Source organism: Equus quagga, chromosome 10 (assembly GCF_021613505.1).
Source record: "Equus quagga isolate Etosha38 chromosome 10, UCLA_HA_Equagga_1.0, whole genome shotgun sequence".
In the NCBI taxonomy this organism is placed as follows: Eukaryota; Metazoa; Chordata; class Mammalia; order Perissodactyla; family Equidae; genus Equus; species Equus quagga.
This window is the reverse complement of record NC_060276.1, coordinates 74,697,759-74,719,886: the sequence shown is the minus strand read 5'-3', so window position 1 is coordinate 74,719,886 and position 22,128 is coordinate 74,697,759. Positions and strand designations below refer to the sequence as shown.

The 22,128-nt window shown below is 39.0% G+C and overlaps 1 protein-coding gene across 5 annotated transcripts in view; it reads right to left on the bottom strand.

The window, feature by feature from the left end:
* Positions 1-16,342, bottom strand: part of LOC124245707 (myotubularin-related protein 8) — a 187,007-nt gene extending 170,665 nt beyond the window's left edge. For all 5 annotated transcript variants that reach the window (XM_046673353.1, XM_046673355.1, XM_046673354.1 and 2 more), the window contains exon 1: positions 16,226-16,342. In XM_046673353.1, coding sequence (XP_046529309.1) covers positions 16,226-16,249 — 24 coding nt within the window. In that variant the 5' untranslated portion in view covers positions 16,250-16,342. The remainder of the gene's footprint in view (positions 1-16,225) is intronic.
* Between the last annotated feature and the right edge of the window lie 5,786 nt (positions 16,343-22,128).

Genomic DNA, 22,128 nt, shown 5'->3' with positions numbered 1-22,128 from the left:
CATACTACAAAGCTACAGTAATCAAAACAGCATGGTACTGGTACAAAAAGAGGTGCACAGATCAATGGAACAGAATTGAAAGCCCAGAAATAAAACCACACATCTATGGACAGCTAATCTTTGACAAAAGAGCTGAGGGCCTACAATGGAGAAAAGAAAGTCTCTTCAACAAATGGTGCTGGGAAAGCTGGACAGCCACATGTAAAAGAATGAAGATTGACTATTCTTTTTCACCATTCACTAAAATAAATTCACAATGGATCAAAGACCTAAAGATTAGGCCTGAAACAATAAGTCTTCCAGAAGAGAATATAGGCAGTACACTCTTTGACATCAGTTTCAAAAGAATCTTTTTGGACACCATAACTCCTCAGATGAGGGAAACAATAGAAAGAATAAACAAATGGGACTTCATCAGACTAAAGAGCTTCTTCAAGGCAAGGGAAAACAGGATTGAAACAAAAAAACAGCCCACTAATTGGGAAAAAATATTTGCAAGTTATTTATCCAACAAAGGGTTAATCTCCGTATATATAAAGAACTCATACAGCTCAACAACAAAAAATCAAACAACCTGATCAAGAAATGGGCAGGGTACATGAACAGACATTTCTCCAAAGAAGATATACGGATGTCCAATAGACACATGAAAAGATGCTCATCATCACTAATCATCAGGGAAATGCAAATCAAAACTACACTAACATATCACCTTACACCTGTTAGAATGGCAGAAATATCCAAAACCAAGAGTGACAAATGTTGGAGAGGCTGTGAAGAAAAAAGAACCCTCATACACTGTTGGTGGGAATGCAAACTGGTGCTGCCACTATGGAAAACAGTATGGAGATTTCTGAAAAAGTTAAAAATAGAAATACCTTATGACCCAGCCATCCCACTACTGCGTTATCTATCCTAAGAACCTGAAATCAGCAATTCCAAAAGTCCCATGCACCCCTTGTTCATCGCAGCATTATTCACAATAGCCAAGTCATGGAACCAACCTAAGTGCCCAGCAACTGATGACTGGATAAAGAAGATATGGTATATATATACAATGGAATACTACTCAGCCATAAAAAAGGAAAAAATCGTCCCATTCACAACAACATGGATAGACCTTGAGGGTATTATCTTGAGTGAAATAAGCCAGACAGAGAAAGACAAACTCTGTATGACTCCACACATAGGTGGTAGTTAACATATAGACAAAGAGAACTGATCGGTGGTTACCAGGGGAAAGGGGGGGAGAGGGGGAGGGCACTAAGGGTGAGGTGGTGTACCTACAACATGACTAATAATAATGTAGAACTGTAATTTCACAAGATTGTTAACTATCATAATCTTAATAAAAAAATAGAGGAGGGTTGGCACATATGTTAGTTCAGGGCTAATCTTCCTCACCAAAAAAAAAAAAAAGAACATTGGCAAAAAACATCACACTTAATGGTGAAAAACTAGATGTTTTCCTGCTGAGACTGGGAACAACACAGGGATGTCTGCTCTCACCAGTCCCATTCAACATTGTACTGGAAGTCCTAGCTAATGAAATAAGACAAGAGAAGAAAGAAAGAAAAGGTATACAAATTTGGAAGGAAGAAATAAAACTGTCTTTGTTCTCAGAACACATGATAGTCTACATAGAAAATACCAAAGGATCAACAACAAGAAAACAAAATTCCAGGAACCAACAAGCCATTTCAGCAAGGTTTCAGGATACAAGGCTCATATGCAAAAATAAACTGCTTTCTTATATACCAGCAATGAACAATTGGAATTTGAAATTCAAAAACACAATATAATTTAAAGTAACACCAAAACAATATTTAGGTATAAACCTAACAAAATATTTATAAGATATGAGGAAAACTACAGAATTTTGATGGAAAAATTCAAAGATCTAAACAAATTGAGTGATATTCCATGTACACGGATAGGAAGACAATATTGTCAAGATGTCAGTCCTTCCTAACTTGATCTATAGATTCAATACAATCCCAATCAAAATCCAAGCAAGTTGTTTCACAGATTTTGACAAACCAATTCTAAAGATTATATGGAAAGTCAAAAGACCAGACCAATCAAAATAATATTGAAAGAGAAGAACAAAGTCAAAGGACTTATTATAAAGCTACAGTAATCAAAACAGTGTAGTATTGGGAAAAGAACAGAATAGAGAAAACAAAATAGAGAGCCCAGAAATAGACCCACACAAATAGAGTTAACTGGTCTTTGAGAAAGGAGCAAAGTCTTTTCAACAAATGGTGCTGGAACAACTGGACATCAACATGTAGAAGTACAAATCAAGACAGAGACCTTAAACCTTTCACAAAAATTACCTCAAAATGGATCACAGACTTAAATGTAAAACACAAAACTATAACTCCTAGAATATAACATCAGAGAAAACCTAGGTAACCTTGGGTTTCGTGGTGACTTTCAAGATACAACACTAAAAGTAGGATCCATGAAAGAATAAAAATCGATATACTGGACTTCATTAAATTTCCAAACTTCTTCTCTGCAAAAGATACTGCTAAGAGAATATAAAACCAAGTCACAGACTGGGAGAAAATACTTTCAAAATATATCTGAAGAAAGACTGGTATCCATATATACAAAGAACTGGTAGAACTCAACAAGACATCAAACAGCCCAATAAACAAATGGGCAAAGATCTGAATAGAGATCTCTCTAAAGAAGATATACAGATGGCAAATAAACATATGAAAAGATGCTCCACATCATAAGTCATCAGGGAAACAAAAATTAAAACAATAAGATAACCACTATACACTTATTAGAATGGCCAAAATCCTAAACACTGACAACTCCAAATGCTGATGAGGATTTGAAGCAATAGGAAATCTCAGTCATTGCTGGAGGAAAAGTAAAATGGTGCAGTTACTTTGGAAGACATTTTGGCGGCTTCATACAAAAGTAAATATACTCTTACTATACAATCAAGCAATTGCACTTCTTGGTATTTTCCCAAGTAAACTGAAAATTTGTGGCCACACAAAACCCTGCACATAAATGGTTATTGTAGTTTTATTGATAATTACCAAAACTTAGAAGCAACCAAGATGTCCTTCAATAGGTGAATGGATCAATAAAATGTGGTACATCAGACAATGAAATATTATTCAATGATTAAATGAAATGAGCTATCAAGCCATGAAAAGACATGGAAGAATCTTCAATGCATATTGCTAAATGAAAGAAGCCAGGCTGAAAAGGCCACATACTGTATGATTCCAACTATATATGGCATTCTGGAAAAGGCAAAACTATCAAGACAGTAAAAAGGTGAGTGAATGCCAGGAGTTGGGGTTGGGAGGAGAGATAAATAGGTGAAGCACAGAGGCTTTTTACGGCCATGAAAATACTCTGCATAATACTATAATGATGAAAACATGTCATTACACATTTGTCCAAACCCATAGAATGTACAACACCAAGACTGAATCCTAATGTAAACTATAGATTTTAGTTAATAATGCATCAGTTTTGGCTCATCAATTTTAAGAAATCTATCACACTAAGGCAAGATGTTAATAGTAGAAACTGGAGAGAGGGATGAGGGTGTATATGGGAACTCTACTTTCTGCTCAATTTTTCTGTAAATCTAAAACTGCTCAAAAATATAAAGTCTATTAATTTAAAAAAGAGTGGATTGAATTCTCAGCCATTATCTCACTTGAACTACAGGCAGCATTTCACATAGTTATCAATTATTCCTCCTTGAAACACATAGTTAATGGCATGACTGCGTTTAAAACCCGTTTTTCCATGTTCTAAGCCTCAGAGGAGACTGATTGCCAATGGGGGTTGAAACTGAATGGAGGTACTATAACAGGGTTGGATCCAAAAAGATTCTACTCAAATTGGGTGATTACTTATTCTGGTTGAAAGACTGAAAGAGAGTATGTACTCATACTGGAAGGAGGATTTATTTTTCACAAGGTTGGGTGCATGGCATATTACAGCACAACACTATGCAATAGGAGTCCTGGGTGCAACCCAGGTCTGTCAATGGGTTTCCCTTAGGGAACTTACTTCATCTCTCTGTGCCAGTTTCCTCATCTATAAAATGGGGAAATCATATCTGCCATGTGAGTTTATTACAAACATCAAATGATACGTATCTGACAGCACTTTATAAACCACAAGAGGTGATTATTACAGGATAGTGTGACCCAGAAGAACTGACACATTTAGATTTTCACTTAAGAAATATGTTATGGTTGTAGCAATTAAAACTCTGCAGTGCCTTAGCCTCACAAACACAAAACCCCTTTCAGGTAAACCTGTAGTCCTCAACTTGGGCTATATACCAGAGGAGCTTTAAAACAAACAAACAAAAAAAAGGAATATGCAGGCCCCACCCCAAGAACTGATTTAATTAGTCTGTGGTAAGGCACTGGAATTTTTTAAAGCGCTACAGGTGATTCTAATGTGTAGCAATCATTGAAAACCATTGAATTATTCTAAACAGCATATCTAAATAAAATTTGTGGTTGAGGAAAGCAGACATGGAAAATCCACAGAATCTGAAATTGTTAAAAAAATATTTTAGGGCAGAGGTTCTCATGCTTAGCTGAATATTGGAATCAACTAGGGAACTTTAAAAAACACTGATGTCTTGATCCCACCTCTAGAGATCATAATGTAATCGGTCTTAGTTTAAAAAATTCCTCAGGTGATCCTAGTATGCAGCCAAGGTTGACAACCACATCTTCAGGGAATTACAACCTCATCCTCTTATTTCCCCAGGCTAGGTTCCAAGGTTCACCCCAAATACAGAAACAACTCTAATAACAAAATAGAGAAGTTACTATGCACCAAGTATTGTGCTTTACATGCTGTATTTCACTTTAATCTTTACTACAATCTAATGCAGTTATGCTTAAGAGAAAAAAAGATCTCTTTTGTTCATCTGCCCCTATGACTCTATCCTGCAAAGTCATTTTTAAAACTGTTCTCCAGTGCTGGAAGTCCTAGCCAGAGCAATTAGGCAAGAAAAAAGAAATAAAAGGCATCCAAATTGGAAAAGAAGTAAAATTATCTCTGTTCACAGATGACATGATTTTATGTATAGAAAACTCCAAAGATTCCACCAAAAAACTGTTACAATAAACAATTTCAGTAAAGTTTCAAGATACAAAATCAACATACAAAAATCAAGCGCATTTCTATACATTAATAATGACCAACCTGAAAAGAAAATTAAGACAACAATCCCATTTACTATAGCACCCAGAAGGATAAAATACTTAGGAATAGACTTAACCAAAGAGGTGAAAGAAATCTACCCTGAAAACTAGAAAACATTGCTAAAAGAAGTTAAATACACAAATAAATGAAAAGATACTCTATGCTTGTGGAATGGAAGACTTAATATTGTTAAACTGTCCACACTATCCAAAGTGATCTACAGAGTCAATGCAATTCCAATGAAAATCCCAATGGAATTTTTTTGCAGAAACAGAAAAAAGATCCTAAAATTCATCTGGAATTCATTTGGAATATCAAAAGATCCCAAATAGCCAAATCAATCTTAAAAAAAAAGAAAGTTGGAGGTATCACACGTCTCTATTTCAAAACATACTACAAAGCAACAGTAATCAAAACGATGTGGCACTGGCATAAAAACAGATATGCAGAAAAATGTAACAGAACAGAGAGTCCAGAAACAAACTCTTGCATATATGGCCAAATGATTTTTGGTAAAGGTGCCAATGCTACATGATGGGAAAAGGACAGTCTCTTCAACAAATGGTGTTGGGAAAACTGGATATTCACATGCAAAAGAATGAAGTTGGACCCTTACTTTATATCATATACAATAGTCTCCCCTTTATCCACTGTTTTGCTTTCCTCAGTTTCAGTTACCTGTGATCAACCACAGTCCAAAAATATTAAATTGAAAATTCCGGAAATAAACAATTCATAAGTTTTAAATTGCATGCTGTTCTGAGTAGCATAAAATCTCATGCCATCCTGCCCTGTCCTGCCTGGGACGTGAATCATGCCTTTGTCCAGCTTACTCATGCTGTATACACTACCTGCCAGTTAGTCAATTTGTAGCCATCTCAGTTATAAGACGGACTGTCATAGTATCACAGAGCTTGTATCCAAGTAATCCTTATTTTACATAATAGTGGCCCCAAAGTATAAGATCAGTGATGCTAGCAATTCACATATGCCAAAGAGAAGCCATAAAGGGCTTCCTTTAAGTGAAAAGGTGAAAGTTCTCAATTTAAGGAAAGAAAAAATTGTATGCCAAGGTTGCTATGATCTATGGTAAATTTTGTTACATTATATTGTTATAATTGTTCTATTTTACTATTAATTGTTGCTGTTAATCTCTTACTGTGCCTAATTTATAAATTAAACTTTACCATAGGTATGTATGTATAGGAAAAAACACAGTATGTATAGGGCTCAGTACTATCTGCAGTTTCAGGCATCTACTAGAGGTCTTAGAATGTATCCTCCACAAATAAGGGGGCACTGCTGTACAAAAATTAACTCAAATTAGATTAAAGACCTAAACAGAAGGGCAAAAACTGTAAAAACTTCTAGAATAAAACATAGGGGAATACCTTCAGGACATTGGATCTGGCAATTATTTCTTGGATATGACAGCAAAAGCACATACAATGAAAGTAAAAATAGACAAATGGAACTACATCAAACTTAAAAACTCTGTGCATCAAAGGAAACAATCAACAGGGTGAAAAGGCAACCTAAAGAATAGAAGAGAATATTTTCAAATCATATATCTGAAAAGGGGTTAATATCCAGAATATATAAAGGACTTCTACAACTGAACCACAAAAAAATAATCTGATTAAAATATTGGCAAAGGACTTGAACAGATAATTCTCCAAAGAAGATATACAAATGACCTACAAGCACATGAAATAAAGCTCAACATCACTAATCATAAGAGAAATTCAAATCAAAATCATAAGATATCACCTCACACCCATTAGGATGGCCACTATAAAAAGAACAGAAAATAACAAGTGTTGTTGAGGATATGGAGAAGTTGGAACCCTTGTATACTGTTGGTGGGAATGTAAAATGGTGCATCCATTATGAAAAACAGTATAGAAGTTGTTCAAAGAAAATTAAAAATAGAATTATCATATGATCCAGCAATCCCACATCAGGATTTATATCCAAAATAATTCAAAGCAGGATCTTGAAGAGATAGCTGCACACCCGTGTTTATTGAAGCAATATTCACAACAGCCAAGAGACGGATGCAACCCAAATATCCACGGATAAATGAATGAATAAAGAAAATGTGGTATTACACACAATGGAATATTATGCAGCCTTAAAAAAGGACATCCTGCCACATACTACCACATGAATGACATTGTTAAAGTCTGTCATAAAAGGACAAATATTGTATCATTCCACTCATATGAAGTATCTAAAGTAGACAAAATTATAGAAGTAGAAAGTCAAAAGGTGGTTGCCAAGGGCTAGTGGGAGGGGGGAGGGGAAATCAGTATTTAGTAAGTATAGAGTTTCAGTGTTGCAAGAGGAAAAAGTTCTAGAGATCTATTGCACAATAATGTGAATATACTTAACACCACTGAACTGAATACTTAAAAATGGTTAAGATGATACATTTAATGTTATTTATTACCAAAATTAAAAAAAAATTATTTTCCAATTGCAAGAAAAACTAGTCTTATTTTCCTGGACAGGCTAGGAAGGCATTCGTTTCTAGCACTGAGTCACCCTTGTTAAAGGTAAGATATAAAAGGTGGCTGGAGAAAAAGGAGGAAGGGAAAGACAGCAAGAAGTGTCCAATTACAGAAGGAAGGGCAGAAGGACAAGGCCAGAGAAGTAGTAAAGAGTTAAGTGAAAAGCCAGACACCGAAGGGTCAAGTATAAGATAAAGGAAAACAAACTATTAGAACCCAGGAGACATTTTAAGGTCAAAAACCCAAGTGGAGAAGAAGGTGCTATGGTCTGAATGTTTGAGAACCCCCAAAATTCATATGTTGAAATCCTAATGCCCAGTGTGATGGCATTTGGAGGTGGGGCCTTGGGAAGGTGATTAAGTTATAAGGACTGAGCCCTCATAAATAGGATTAGTGCCTTATAAAAGAAGTTCCAGAGAAATTCCTTGCCCCCTTCTGCCACGTGAGGACACAGTGAGAAGTCCACAGTCTGCATCCCAGAAGAAGGGCTTTACCAGAACCCAACCATGCTAGCACCCTAATCTTGGACTTCCAGCCTCTGGAACTGTGAGAAATAAATTTCTGTTGTTTATAAGCCACTCAATCTGTGGTATTTTGTTATAGCAGCCCAAATGAACTAAGAAGAGAGAGAGAGAGAAAAAAAAAAAGAACCCATGGTAATCTTCAGGCACAGAACAAGTAGAAGGGTAGGCACAGCAGCAGGGCCTAGAAAATTCTATGGGAAAAGCTACAAAGTAACCATTCCTTTCCTGATGGGGAAGCTGCAGGTAGGCATTTGCCAATCTAAATGCAGAAGGCTATGTAAACTTGACGAGAAGAGTTTGGTAAAAGTATGTAATTGCTTCAGCCAATTCAAAGTTAAAATGAAAGTAGGCTTGAAGTTGCTAGAGGAACTGTATTGTGATTAGGTTAACAGAAGAAATCAATGCCAGTTGGAATAGGTGCTCACTCTCTCACACTCAGGGAAAAAAGCCACACTTCAGGAAAAGAATAGGCAAGGAATAGAGTAGAAATTGAAACTATAAGGCATATTACCTCTCTCTTGCCTGTCCTAGGAAAGGCAGCCTTGAACAGTAGGAGATCTCAAAAAGGGGAAAAATTGTCCACTCAGGAGTTCCTGCTAAGGCCCAGAGCACTACCTACCAAAAGGCTACAATGTCCCTGTATGAAGGGTGCTATGTGCCTCTTGGAGGGTAGTCGCTGAGGAAGCCTCAGAGGAGGGGAAACCCATTGATAACGGAAATTGCTGATAGGCACTTCCTACATAGGGCTCCAAACTGCAGGGAACCTGTGTCTATTAGCACGCAGGCCTTTCTAGGAGACCTGCAATTACTCAGACCCACCCCTTTTTCTACTCATGGGCACCACGAGTCCCCTCTAGTTCTGAGACAGTGTGGTAAGAGGGTTCCTCTGCCCGACATGCGTGTATTCCACAGAAACCTGAGTCCCATAGTGTGTGTGGGGTGGAGAGAGAAAGATGCAGAGGAGAGACATAAGAGACATGAGGGGAGGGGAGAAAGAAAGGAAAGAGGAGGAAAGAGAGAGGGAAGCAGAGTGAAGAGAGAAAAAGGGAGGAGGAGAGAGAAAGAATAAAATAGAGGAGGGTGGAGAAAAGAGAAAGAGGGATGAGGGAGAGAGAAAGAAAGAAAGGGGGAGAAAAGAGACTGATCACCACTAGATACTAAACAGACTCTAATTCCCAGGTCACGCAATTGCTTTGTTAGTTTTGCACTACTGGGCTGCAGACAGAGTGCTCTGACATTTACAAGATCCCTCCTCTTGGAGAAGCTGTGGACCATAAACCATGTTGGGTTTTTTTTTCATGTTCCTTCCAGAAGAGAGGAAAGGAGGAAATCAGGTGCCCTTCAGAGGTCTCTGAATCTATTTACTATCGTGATTTGCCACAATTATTGGTAATAACTTGGACACCCTACAAAAATAAATAAAAGACGAGACATCTGGCTCCAGGAGGACAAACAGTGTGATGATATCCATCAGCCATATACGTCCCACATAAGCCCTGCCCTGTGTGGCGTCACCTCGGACAGCAGAAAGCATTCATCATGAAAGCAACTGCTGCACCCTGCACACAACAAGTGTCTCTGATTTAGGTCTCTTCTTTAAAGTGATAAGTGAGAAAATATGTAACCGGGCAGGAAGGAGGAAAGGAAAAGATGGAGGGCAAATGAAGTCTTTTGTATCAAGATGTACAAGGTCATCTGAAACAAGTGTTAAAAATGCAATCCATACTAGCCTTGAATTTATGCCCTCTCACACTGTATTTTTCAGCACTCCTCCAATTAAAACAAATTTGAGACTCTAAAAGGAATGCTGCATTTCATAGTCCACCCATCTATCATTATTAAGTGCTGGAAGCACTTAAGAGTTAGAATGGACCTTTCAGATTGACACCAGCATTTCTCAAAGCATGTTCAATGTACCCTAGTTCCATAGGATGTTAACAGGTGTACACACACACAGTTCTGTGATCAGGTTAGGGAAACACTAGGTTAAATAAATATAAGCAGGTTTCTTTATTGCAGGGTTTCTCAGAGACCTTAATAGGTGAAAAGTCACTATGAATCTCCACAATGTTGTGGTATAAACATATTTTACCTTAGAATCCTTTTTGTTTTTTTAAACAACTTATCTTGTGGGTCTAGTGGTCATCAGGAACAAGATTTAAGAAATGCTGGTATAATCCAACATGCTCATTTTATTGAAGCAGTATACTGCAGGGCTTAAGAGCACAGACTTTTGAGTCACAGACTGCTTCATATTCTGGCTCTCAGCAAGTTGCTTAACCTTTCTGGGTCTTGATTTCCTTATCCTTAAAATGAGGATAATAGTATTGTTGTGAGTGTTAAATGAGTAAATATGTAATATTTATGTAAAGCACTTAGAATAATGCCTGGCACATATTAATTGCTTAATAAAGCTTAGGTATTATTATTTTACCCACAAGTAAAATGAAACTTAAGGTCACACACCATGTCAGTATCAGCTGGGACCAGAACCCAGGTCTCCTGGGTCCCTATCCAGCACGGCTTTCTCAAATAATGAAAATGTCTTTAGACCTTATCAAAAACTCTTTCTAAAGCATTTAAGTATTGCACCACAAAACCACAAAATGATATATAAAAAGATTCAACCCTAAAACAAATCCTAGTAGTTTCTAGGAGTAATGGCTTAGTTGAGGTTTCCCAAGTACAAAGTGATGTCAAAGGAGGAAGTTTTGGTGGTGAGTAAAACTATTCCAATGCCTATAAAATAGAGGCCAAAATGCCAGACCACTGCCACCAAGACTTCCTGGGTAGCCTCACTATTCGCACTGTAGTACCAAGAGCCTTTCTGGATGCTCAGGAAAATCTTCCTCTTTGAGACAGGCTGATCTTTGAGACCTTCCAGGACTAGTATACACTAAATGTATATCTACTAAAGCCTCTACCATTGTTTGGCTCTGATGGAAGGATAAAGGAATACAGAGTTATAGAACACTTAAAATGTGCCAGGCCCTTATCACACCCTATCTTAATCTTTATCATAGTCCCAAGAGGTAGATATTATCCCCATTTTGCAAATGAGTAAACTGGGACTCAGAGCATTTGAGTGATTTGCCTAAGAACTCAGAGCTAAGAAATAATACATCTGGAATTCAAACTCAACTCTTTCTGTCCATGTTTTTTCCACTACATTACACTACATCCTAGACTGAAAGAATCAAAGTGAAGCCAAATGGATTTGGACTTTTGAAAAGTGGAAGGGGAGTACAATCCTCACCCCTAGAAATCACATTTCTCTGATAATGAAAAACACTTTATCCAATTTTATCTTAATTTATTTTGACCCTGCCTCTTTCCTAAATGAATTTGAGGTGGTTTATAATAAAAGACAGATCTACAATTAGGTTATTAGAATGGAAAATCAAAGTCATGAAAAGGAAGAGGAAGCAATTATGCTCAGTACAAGGACTAACGTAGTTAATATGATTGAACACTAAATTTGGTTCTCAGTTTCCTAGAAGTCAAGCCAAAAGTTATCTACTTTCAGGAAACCTCCATATATATTGTAATCTTGAGAGCAGGCAGGGTGGCTGGAAGAGCACTGTGTAAACAGTAAACTACTATAAAGCATTATTACTTATTATTATTATTGACCAGAATAGCATTCTATATCCATCCAGCACTTCCAATTATTTTGGCTGTTGTTTCAATGAGAATTCCATACAATTTAGCATAATCTGAACCAGTCATGCATAGGAAACAACAAAAAGACAATGCTAACTCTGCCACTTACTAGATGTCTGACCTTGGACAAGAAACTTCACACCTCAACTTTCACATTTGTGAAATGAGAGGCTTGGACTAACACTAGATGATCTTATTTATTTGTTCAACCATTAGTAGCTTTATTGAGCTTATAGCATAAAATTCACTTGTTTTAAGTGTAAATTCACTGAGATTTTTAGCAAATTTATAGAGTTGTACTACCATCACCACAATATAATTTTAGAAGATTTCCATCACGCCAAAAAGAAACTTCATTCCCACTCCTCATTTAGATAATCTTTTAAAAGGTCCCTTCTAACTTTTATATTCTACATTTCTAGACTCACAAAGCTTTAGCAGCTCTTTGCTATCTATAGAACCAAGTTCAAATTCCTCAGTGTAACATTCAAGGTCCTCTACAATCTACAAAACCTATTTCTCCATCTTAATTCCTTGCTATGTTCCTCTCACTCCCTTGCCCTAATGAGTTACCTGTCTCTGAACTTATGTTCTTGCAGTTCCTTTGGTAGGGAGTTCCTCCCACCGCCCCAATCTCTAAAGAGCATAATCCCATCCAGTATTCAAACTCAGCTTAAATGCCATTCCTTCCATAAAGCTTTCTTCATTTCATACATCTCACACTTATCTAGAACTGGACCTTATTTGCCTTTAAACTTCAAAAGTATTTTGTTTGTCCCTTTCATGAAAGATCTCACTTTCATTCTTGGATCTTATGCTTGGCATCTCATGACCTTACTTGAATAAGAGATCCTAGAGGTCAGTTGCCATATCTAAGAAAGCTATGTATCCTTAACAACTTTCAGCGTGGGATTCTGCAAATAATAACAATAATGATAATGATAATAATAACTGGTAGCTAAAAGTAAGCATCTATGATATGTCAGGCACTGTTCTAAGAACTTTTACAAATATTAACTCATTTAATCCTGATAACAACCCTGTGAGATGGGAGCTATTATTATCATCACCATTTTACAGATGAAGAAACTGAGGCACAGAGAAGTTACTTACTTGCCAAGATCACAAAGCTAGGTAAGTAGCAGAGTTGAGATTTGAATTCAGACAGTTTGGTTCCAAAGCATAAACTCTTAAGCACTACAGTAAATTTCCAAGCCAGTTGACACTCAAGAAATATGAACTGCAAAAATCTTAATTAATAAGGTTCCATTCTGGGAAGGAAAGGAAATTAAGAATTCTAGGTGCTAAGTGACACAGAAGTGATGGGAGTAGGGAAAAGTACAAAGAACAAATTCTGATTCATACAGGAGACTCACTGAACTATTGGATAGGCTTGAGGTGCTACAAAAATTATTGTTGAACCCTTAGGTTGCAACTTAAAACGACAGTTCCTCTTTCATGCATGTGTGATGGGAGTGCAAAATTGGTAGTACATACTCTAGCTGAACGCATGCATATCCAATGATCCAGAAATTCCATTCCTATGCATATCCCGACAAAAATGCATGTGTATATCCATCAAAAGAATATTCTATTTGCAATAGCCAGAGCTAGAAACTCCCCATCACTCGAAGAATGGATAAATCTGAGGAATGCTAACAAAATGAAATACTATATAGCAATGAGAATGATCTCTAACAAAGAATAATATGGATGAGTCTTTCAAACATAATATTGAGCAAAAGAAGCCAGACACAAAAGAGTATATACTATATGAATCCACTTATATTAAGCAAAAAAAGGGCCAAACTAATCTATTCTGTTAGAAGTCATGATACTGGTTATCCTTTGAATGGGTATTGACTAGAAGGGGAATGAGGGGACTCCTGGTAATGTTTTGTTTCTTGATCTGGGTGCTGGTTACACGGGTGTGTGCAATTTACGAACATTCATGGAGTATAAATTTATAATCTATGAACTTTTCTATATGCATGTTACATTTCAATACAGTTTTTTAAAAAGTCTCCCCAAGAAGAGAAAAAGACTCAAGCAAGAACCAAAAATAAAAGTCACTTTTGCAGTTGACATGCAGAACAAATGACTGACAAGTTCATAGTTATTATCTCTTTGTCCTGAGATGGACAAGACAGATGTCTTTCCCTTTTGTGATAACAGTGAGTTAACAAGAGGGAGGCCATTTTAATCCCTAGCCATTAGTGCAAGCTAATCCTTCCCAGAGACTTATGATAAATAAAAGAAAAAAAATAGACTTGTGGTAGCATACCACCTGTGGGCACTCACAGCCTTGCCAGGCACCAAAAGAAATGCCAATTTTATTTAAAGAACTAAGTCTTTGTTTGGAGCTTTTATTTTTATTCTAAGACTCATAACACCATTCATGCAGTACAAATGGAATCTGGCCATGATGGCAGTTAAAGTTTTCTTGAGCACTAACCCAATCTCCACACCAGTCTGAAACTAAGCACTCTTATCTTTATTAGGCAAGTCCTTTCACCTCTATGGATCTCAGTTTCCTCACCTGTAACATGGGAATAATAATATTACCTCCCTTGTAGGTTGTTGCAAGGATTGAAAACTTATTTCATGTAAAGCATTTAGCACAGTGCTTGCCACATAAATACTCGATGTCTGAGCTGCTATTATTATTTTGATATGGACAGGATAATGGTATCTTCTCCTGTACCATAAAGCTAGCCCAGTTTATAGCTGTAATCCCCCAACAAGGGGATTTTCATATTTTAAATATTTTAACACTCAAGCACAAGGGCAGTTCTGCCTCCCCCTCTCTCCCAGGTGGAAAGAGAAAAAAGAGAGAATTCAGACGAGCTAATTTTGAACTAGACAAGTAAAGTTGCTCAGGGTTAGATGGGTTGGGAGAAGAGGGAGTCTGGATAGCAGAAGCCCCTTTGCTTTGATGGTGTCACCTTCCTATACCATGCCAGAGAACCTGGTGCAAATGACATGACCTGGAAAGGAAGGGATTCAGAAAAATGGATTAAGGCTGGATTGTACAAGGGATGTTGTTATCTTCAACAGAGAAGGGGCCTGAAGAAGGAGTCAGGAAAGAAGAGGTTTGAAGATTGGAGTTCCTGCTTTGCCCATCAGGCAGCGTCATAATCTTAAATTAAAAAGTGGGAAGAACACTTTCCTAGTTACAAAAAAGCTTTCACATACATTCTTTAATTTAGTCCTCACACCCACCCTGTGAAGTGAGCATAGCAAATTTCCTTACCCCCATTTGGTAGAGGAGGAAAGAAAGGTTCAGAGAGGCTAAATAATTTGTCAAAGTCATCAGCTAGTAGTTGGGGAGACCAGTGTTCTAACTCAAGTCTTCTTGCTTCAAAATCCATGCTCTTTCAATTACAAATACTGGGCTTTTATGTGAACTTCAGTTAGCCTGGGCCACATCTGTTACGGTCGATAAAAAAAAATTAAGCAGAGACTAGTTAACTCTTCCCTGGTCCTGAGCCTCAGATGGTAGAAAGAAAACTGAGAGGAGGGAGGTGGATTTGGAATACAAAGAGGCTGGCGTTTTGGAGGGAAAATGTAGGGTCTGGAAAGAAGAGGAGAGAAGTAGGACCGGCACTAACTGGGGGCCGGCCGTAATCAGGCGCCAACTGGCCTAACAATCCACCACTTGGATTTTTCTTCCCGGCTGAGCAGAGCCAGGTCCACTCTGCTACACCTCCTTCCTTTCCCATAGCGCAGCTTAGGCTGGAGAGATGCTGTTGCCCCCCAAACCCACACAACATGCCGGAGAGCTGGGCTAGGGACAGTGGTGGTGGTCTGGACAGCCATCGGGGTAGGTTAGGGGCAGAGGAGCCAAAAGAGCGGTAGGGAAATGCTGGATAAAGGAAGTAACTCTCCAGGAGGCGCTGCCATTCGGGTATTCGAGAAAGGCGGTTACAAGAGCGGCGAGTGTGTGTAAGAGGCTGGAGTAAAGTGAGTGTGTGAGGTAATGGCTGGGTTGCTAGGAGCTGGGGTCAGAGGAACAGAGCAGGGAGGGATTCTGCAGGCCTGCACCCAGAGCAGGGGAGGCGTCGCGTGAGGGGACGGTTGACGCAGACCATCTCTCCTCCGAGCCGCCACTGCCTGCAGGCTGGTCCTGAGGAGAAGAGTTCAGTTTAGTTGAAAAGGAGTGTGAACTGAGAAAGAGAACGCCGGTTCTAGCGCGGGAAGCGGGTATAAAACAGCACCCGAGAAAGGCTTGAGGGGATGTGCCTGGACTACCAACTGAACATGAGAGGGAGCTCGCGGCTTCCAGCCTCGCCTAACTCGTCTCCTTACCTTGGGCACCGTGATATGGTCCATGACTCGGGTTCCCGCTACCGGAAGTCCTCAGTGCTATTCCGGCTGCCACTGCCACCGCCACCACTGCTCTTGCTGTCTCGGAGTTTGCCCAACCCGGGCTCCTACCCTCCTCCCTCCCTGTCCTGGCTCAAACTCCCGTCCCCAGATCCTCGCGGAGGTTCTTATCGCGACACTTCGCCCGTGGCCACTTCCGCCATCTTGCTTCCTGGCAAATGCCCTTTTCTCTGGGGAACTGACTTTTGCTTCAGGCTCCAGGTTTAACCCAGGAGTTCTTAAGTCCTAGACTCTAGTATTGCCGCCCTTCTCACGCTCCATGATCCTGTAAGGATTCTGAGCATGATATCATTCCATTACTCTCTCATGTTAACAGTGATGGCACCCTATAGAGTTAGCGTGGACTGTACCCTGCTGACAACTGTATTTCTGAAGAGCTTCCTAGCTTTGATACCTTGGGTAAGTCACTTTAGGTTATTTTTTGAAATAGTTTATAAACATAGCCTCGTCTCACTCCTCTCCTTTGCAAGTCTACTGCCATCAATCTAGTTAAAGCCTGGACCATTGCTCATCACAGATGTAGGAAAAGGACCAAAGGCCCACTGGACCACCTCTCAGATGAGGGGCAGATAGGTGCCTTCACTTTGTGGTGTTCTGTGAATCAGACTTGTGATGGAAAAAAGAAGAGTCCGGAAGTTGGAAAAACTGGGTTTTACTCTCAGGTCTGCCACTAACTTGCTGTGTGATCTTGGGCAAATCATGTCACTTCTCTGAGCATTAAATTGACCAAGGTTACAATGAGGACACTGGACACTATCTCTGGGGTCATTTCTAGCTCTACTGTTGTGATGTTATGGTTTGCAATCACACCTCCCCTACAAAGTGATTTCTTTCTTCTTTGAGAGTCCATGATACTTTCTAGTTAAACTACTCATTCATCATATTCCACCTTCTTCCCTGCCCTAAAAGCCCTTCCCTCAATCCATGGCCTAATTATTCTTTGAGCTGTCATTACATGATTTTCAATTCTTTTACTACCAAACCTCTCAAAAGAATAGTATACACTTAGCATCACCTCTACTTCTTCATAACACACTTATTCCTCCCTAAACATTCCCCTCAATTGGCTCTTTTACATCATCCCGAACTCCAATTTCTGCACCCAATAGCTGTCCTTAGTGCTCAATCTCATTTGTTCTGCAGCATTTAACACTGTTGATTCATATTCCTTTTTGACACTCTTTCTTCCCTTGGCCTTTGTTACAAAGCAGACTCATTGACTGCCATCCCTAACTGTTGCTTCTCCGCCTCCCTCCCAGCTCCTATTTGTCCTTCTTTAGCCATTTCCCGGGCTTCTGTCCTAATTCCTCTTCTATTTTCTCCCCCTTGGTAATTTGATCTCTTCCTCAGGTTCAATTCTTACTCCTTGGTAGGGGACTCCTTAATACATCTTAAGTTCTGTGACCTTTCTCCTGAGCTCTAATTTGGAGATTCCAACTGTCACATGAGAGTTCCATTCGGGTGTTCCTGCTAGCACAGTAAAGGCATCATGGCCAAAAACAAACTCCTCATCTTTCACACCCTCCTCCTGCCCCCTGCACTCTCCCACCTCTGCCACCTGCTCTTTTTCAAGTTTTCCCCATTCCCTATTAATGCCACTACCACACACCCATTTGCTCAGACTCAAAACCTAATTTCCATGCTATTTGGGATAGTGAAGAGGAGCATGGACTCCAGGTTCAAATTTTGGCTCTGCTGTTTGCTAATGGTACATGACCTTGGGCAAGTTACACAACCTTTCTGGGTCTCAGTTTTCTCATCTGTAAACCCATCCTAATAAGGTGCTTGTGAGGATTCAAAGAGGAAATGTATATCAGGTCCAGGGAACATTATAAGCTCACAATGAATACTGGTGGTTACCTTCCTTTCCTCAGCTCAATTATTAAACATGTCTGTTCTTCTCCTCTCTCTCAAATGATTACCTTGCTCCCTAGTTCACTGATAAAATAGAAGCCATGAGAAAGGAACTTCCACATCCTCCCACAACGAAATCTGCTTGCTGCCCTGCAGGTGAACCCATATAATCTTCCTTCAGTGAATCAGCTGTTTCTCAGCCTTCCTAAGGCAACCTCTCCACTTATCTACTCAATGTCATCCTCCCTCACCTACTCAGTTGTCCCTTCTTTTCTTTATCATGAAACATTCCCACTTTACCAGATTTACCACTTTACTCTCACTCCTACTTCTCTTTCCCAATCTCCTTTGCTGTTTCTTCCTTGTCTTACCTATCTCTACATGTTGGAATGCTGCCAGGGCTCAGACTTTGGTCGTCGTCTCTATTTAAACTTATTACCTGGGTGCTGTCATCCAGCTCTATGCCTTCCAAAATTTTGTCTCTACTCCTGATTTGTCCTCTGAACTCTTAAAGTTACATAATATCCAACAACCTGCTGGACACGTCTACTTGTATATCTTGTTAGCATCTCAAACTTACCATATCCGACACAAAACATATGATTTCTATTTGCATCCTCAAATCTATTCTTCCCATAGTATTTCTCATCTCAGGAAATGGCAACTCCATTCTTCCAGTTGTTCAGGCCAAAAGCCTTGGAAGCATCCTCTTTGTCTCATATCCCTCACATGATTCATCATCAAATCCTATCAGCTCTTCCTTCAAAATATTCTCCAAATCTAATCACTTCTCACTCCTATACCTTGACCCAAGCATCTATTTCTCTTGCCTGGATTGTCAAAGTCTGGTCTCCATATTTTGGCCATGGTACCCCTAGAATCTATTCTCTACATAGAATATTTTAGACTCTAGGATCTATAATGATGTCACTCCTTTGCTTAAAACCTTCCAGTGCCTCCCCATATCAGAGTAAACAACGTCTCTGTGTCAAACCCTTAATCATGGCCTAGGAAAGCATACATATGATCTAAGCCAAGTACCTTTCTGACTATATCTTCTATCACCCTTTTCTCTCTCTGCTCAAGTCGTATTGATCTCCCTGCTATTTCTCAAGTATGCCAGATATGCCCCTGCCTCAGGGCCTTTACGCTTGCTGTTCCCTCTGCCTAGAATGCTCTTCCCCCAGACATCCACGTGTTCACTCCCTCATCTGTCAGTTCTCTGATTGAATGTCACCATACCAGAGAATCCCTACCTGAGCACTTTATATAAAGTAAAACCACCACCACTTCTTCCTCAGCATTCTCTACCCTCCTAATCCTTCATCTTCATAGTTATCAACATGACCTGATATATTATAAATGTCTTCATTATTTATTATTTGTCTCCCCCTCTAAAATGTCAACTTCATGAGGGCAAGGACTTTTTGTTCACTGCTAGACCTCCAAAGTCTAGAACAGACCTGAGACACATTAAGTACTCAATAAATATTTGTTGAATGAGGGGCTGGCCCCGTGGCCGAGTGGTTAAGTTCTCGTGCTCCACTGCAGGCAGCCCAGTGTTTCATTGGTTCGAATCCTGGGCGTGGACATGGCGCTGCTCATCAAACCGTGCTGAGGCAGCGTCCCACATGCCACAACTAGAAAGACCCACCATGAAGAATATACAACTATGTACCGGGGGGCTTTGGGGAGAAAAGGGAAAAAAATAAAATCTTTAAAAAAGAAATTTGTTGAATGGATGATGAATTTTCAAACCTATCCCAGATTTTTTCCACCATTAACTTTAGCCATTCCTCCTAACATTTTCTCCTTAAGGCAAGTCGATATCATTTCAGAGGAAATCAAGGCATAGATGGTGACTTGCTAAAGGTTGCAGAAGTCAAAAGTCAGATTGGACTCCCACAGGAGTAGAGAAAGCCTTGGCGTAAGAAGGAAAATTGGGAATAAGAAAGTATTAGACTCATAAAGTATTTTCAGTGAAAGGGATACTATTATGATCTATTTATTATTTGTTTGTCTCCTCCCATTATGTTGTCAGCTCCATGAGGTTTTTCTCTGTTCACTACTGTACCCCATGACTAGAAAAGTACTTGGCATTACATCTAGTAGCATATTCAACAATAAAATATTGAAGTCTTTCTTTTGAAGAGCAAGGCAAGATTGAGTGCAAAAGAACATAAGAAATCTTTCTGGAGTGATGGAGATGTTCTATATCTTGGTTAGGTGGTGTTTACTTTGGTATATATACATCAAAACTCATTGATCTGTACTCTTTAAATGTGTCCACTTAATGGCTTGTAAATTTTACCTTAATAAAGTTGTTTCAAAAATTGGGGAAAAAAAATAAAGCCTGTTCATATCCTCTGCCCATTTCTTGATCAGGTTGTTCATTTTGTTGTTGTTGAGTTGTATGAGTTCTTTACATATTTCTGAAATTAACCCCTTGTCAAGTATATGATTCAAAAATATTTTCTCCCAGTTGGTGGATTGTCTTTTCATTTTATTGATGGTTTCTTTTGCCTTCTTCTTTTGCAGAAGGTTTTTAGTCTGATTTAGTCCCATTTGTTTATTTTTTCTTTTGTTTCCATTGCCTGAGTAGACATGGTATTTGAAAAGATATCGTTAAGACGGATGTCAAAGAGCATACCACCTATGCTTTCTTCTAGGAGTTTTATGGTTTCTAGTCTTACATTCACATCTTTAATCTATTTTGAGTTGATTTTTGTGCATGGTGACGTCACAGTATTATTCACAATAGCCAAGACATGGAAGCCACCTAAGTGCCCACCAACAGATGAATGGATAAAGAAGATATAATGTATGTATATATACATACAATGGAATACTATGCAACCATAAAAAAGACAAAACCATGCCATTTGTGACAACATGGATGGACCTTGTGGGTATTTTGCTAAGTGAAACAATTCAGAGAAAGACAAATAACATATGATTTCATGCATATGTGGAAGATAAGCAAACAAACACATAAATAAGGAGAACAGATTGGTGGTTACCAGAAGGGAAGTGGGTGGGGGAAGGCCAAAATGCGTAAAGGGGCACATATGTATGGTGATGGATAAAAACTAGACTATTGGTGGTGAACACTCTGCAGTCTATACAGAAGCTGAGATATAATGATGTACACCTGAAATTTACGCAATGTTAGAAGCCAATGTGACCTCAATAAAATATTTTTTTAAAAATTGGGAAAAAAGGAAAGTAATTGACACATAGCGAATGCTTGGTAAGTACTTGCTGAATAACTGGATGATGATAAATGACTCTAGACTCACAGCTGGTGTGGGCCAGAAGATAAACTAGAGGAAAGAGTCTGGAGGCTGGGAAGCCATTAGGAGGCTACTGTGGTGGTCCCAAAAGAAGTTGTGAACCGATAAGCCCGTGGGCTTTTTGACTTTGTACCTAAAGTTCAAGTCTCAGCAAGATTAGCCAACATCTGAGATACTAGTTGCTGCAGTAAATCTCACCTGTCCTGCTCTATATCCAAACCTCCAACTCAGTTATCGCTCACTTATGTTCTACTTTGAGGGCTTTTCCACTACTGCAGGTTGGTGTTCTTCCCAAGATATCCTAAAGAAGTAAGTACGTGTACTTTGCCCCATTATCTCACTAGCTAGAAATACAGCCTCAGAAAGCTACTGCCAAAGGTCACCCATGATGTGGTGGATGATGACTGTTTAAAATGTCACAGAGCCTTTGTGACATCACTCTTGTTCTAGAGGTAGCTTGATAAATCATAGAGAGCAGCTGGGGCATAACTTCACCCAAGTCACCAAGAACTCCTCCACCTTGCTGCTGGGGAGAGGCCATCAGAAACAGACTGTATTTTTAGCTTATTTCAGTCTCAGTTTACCAGTTATCTTGAGCCAACTACCAACAAACTTCTTTTGAAGACCAACTTGCTAGAAAGCGCTTTATTCATCTTTCAGAGACAGCTTACTTGAATC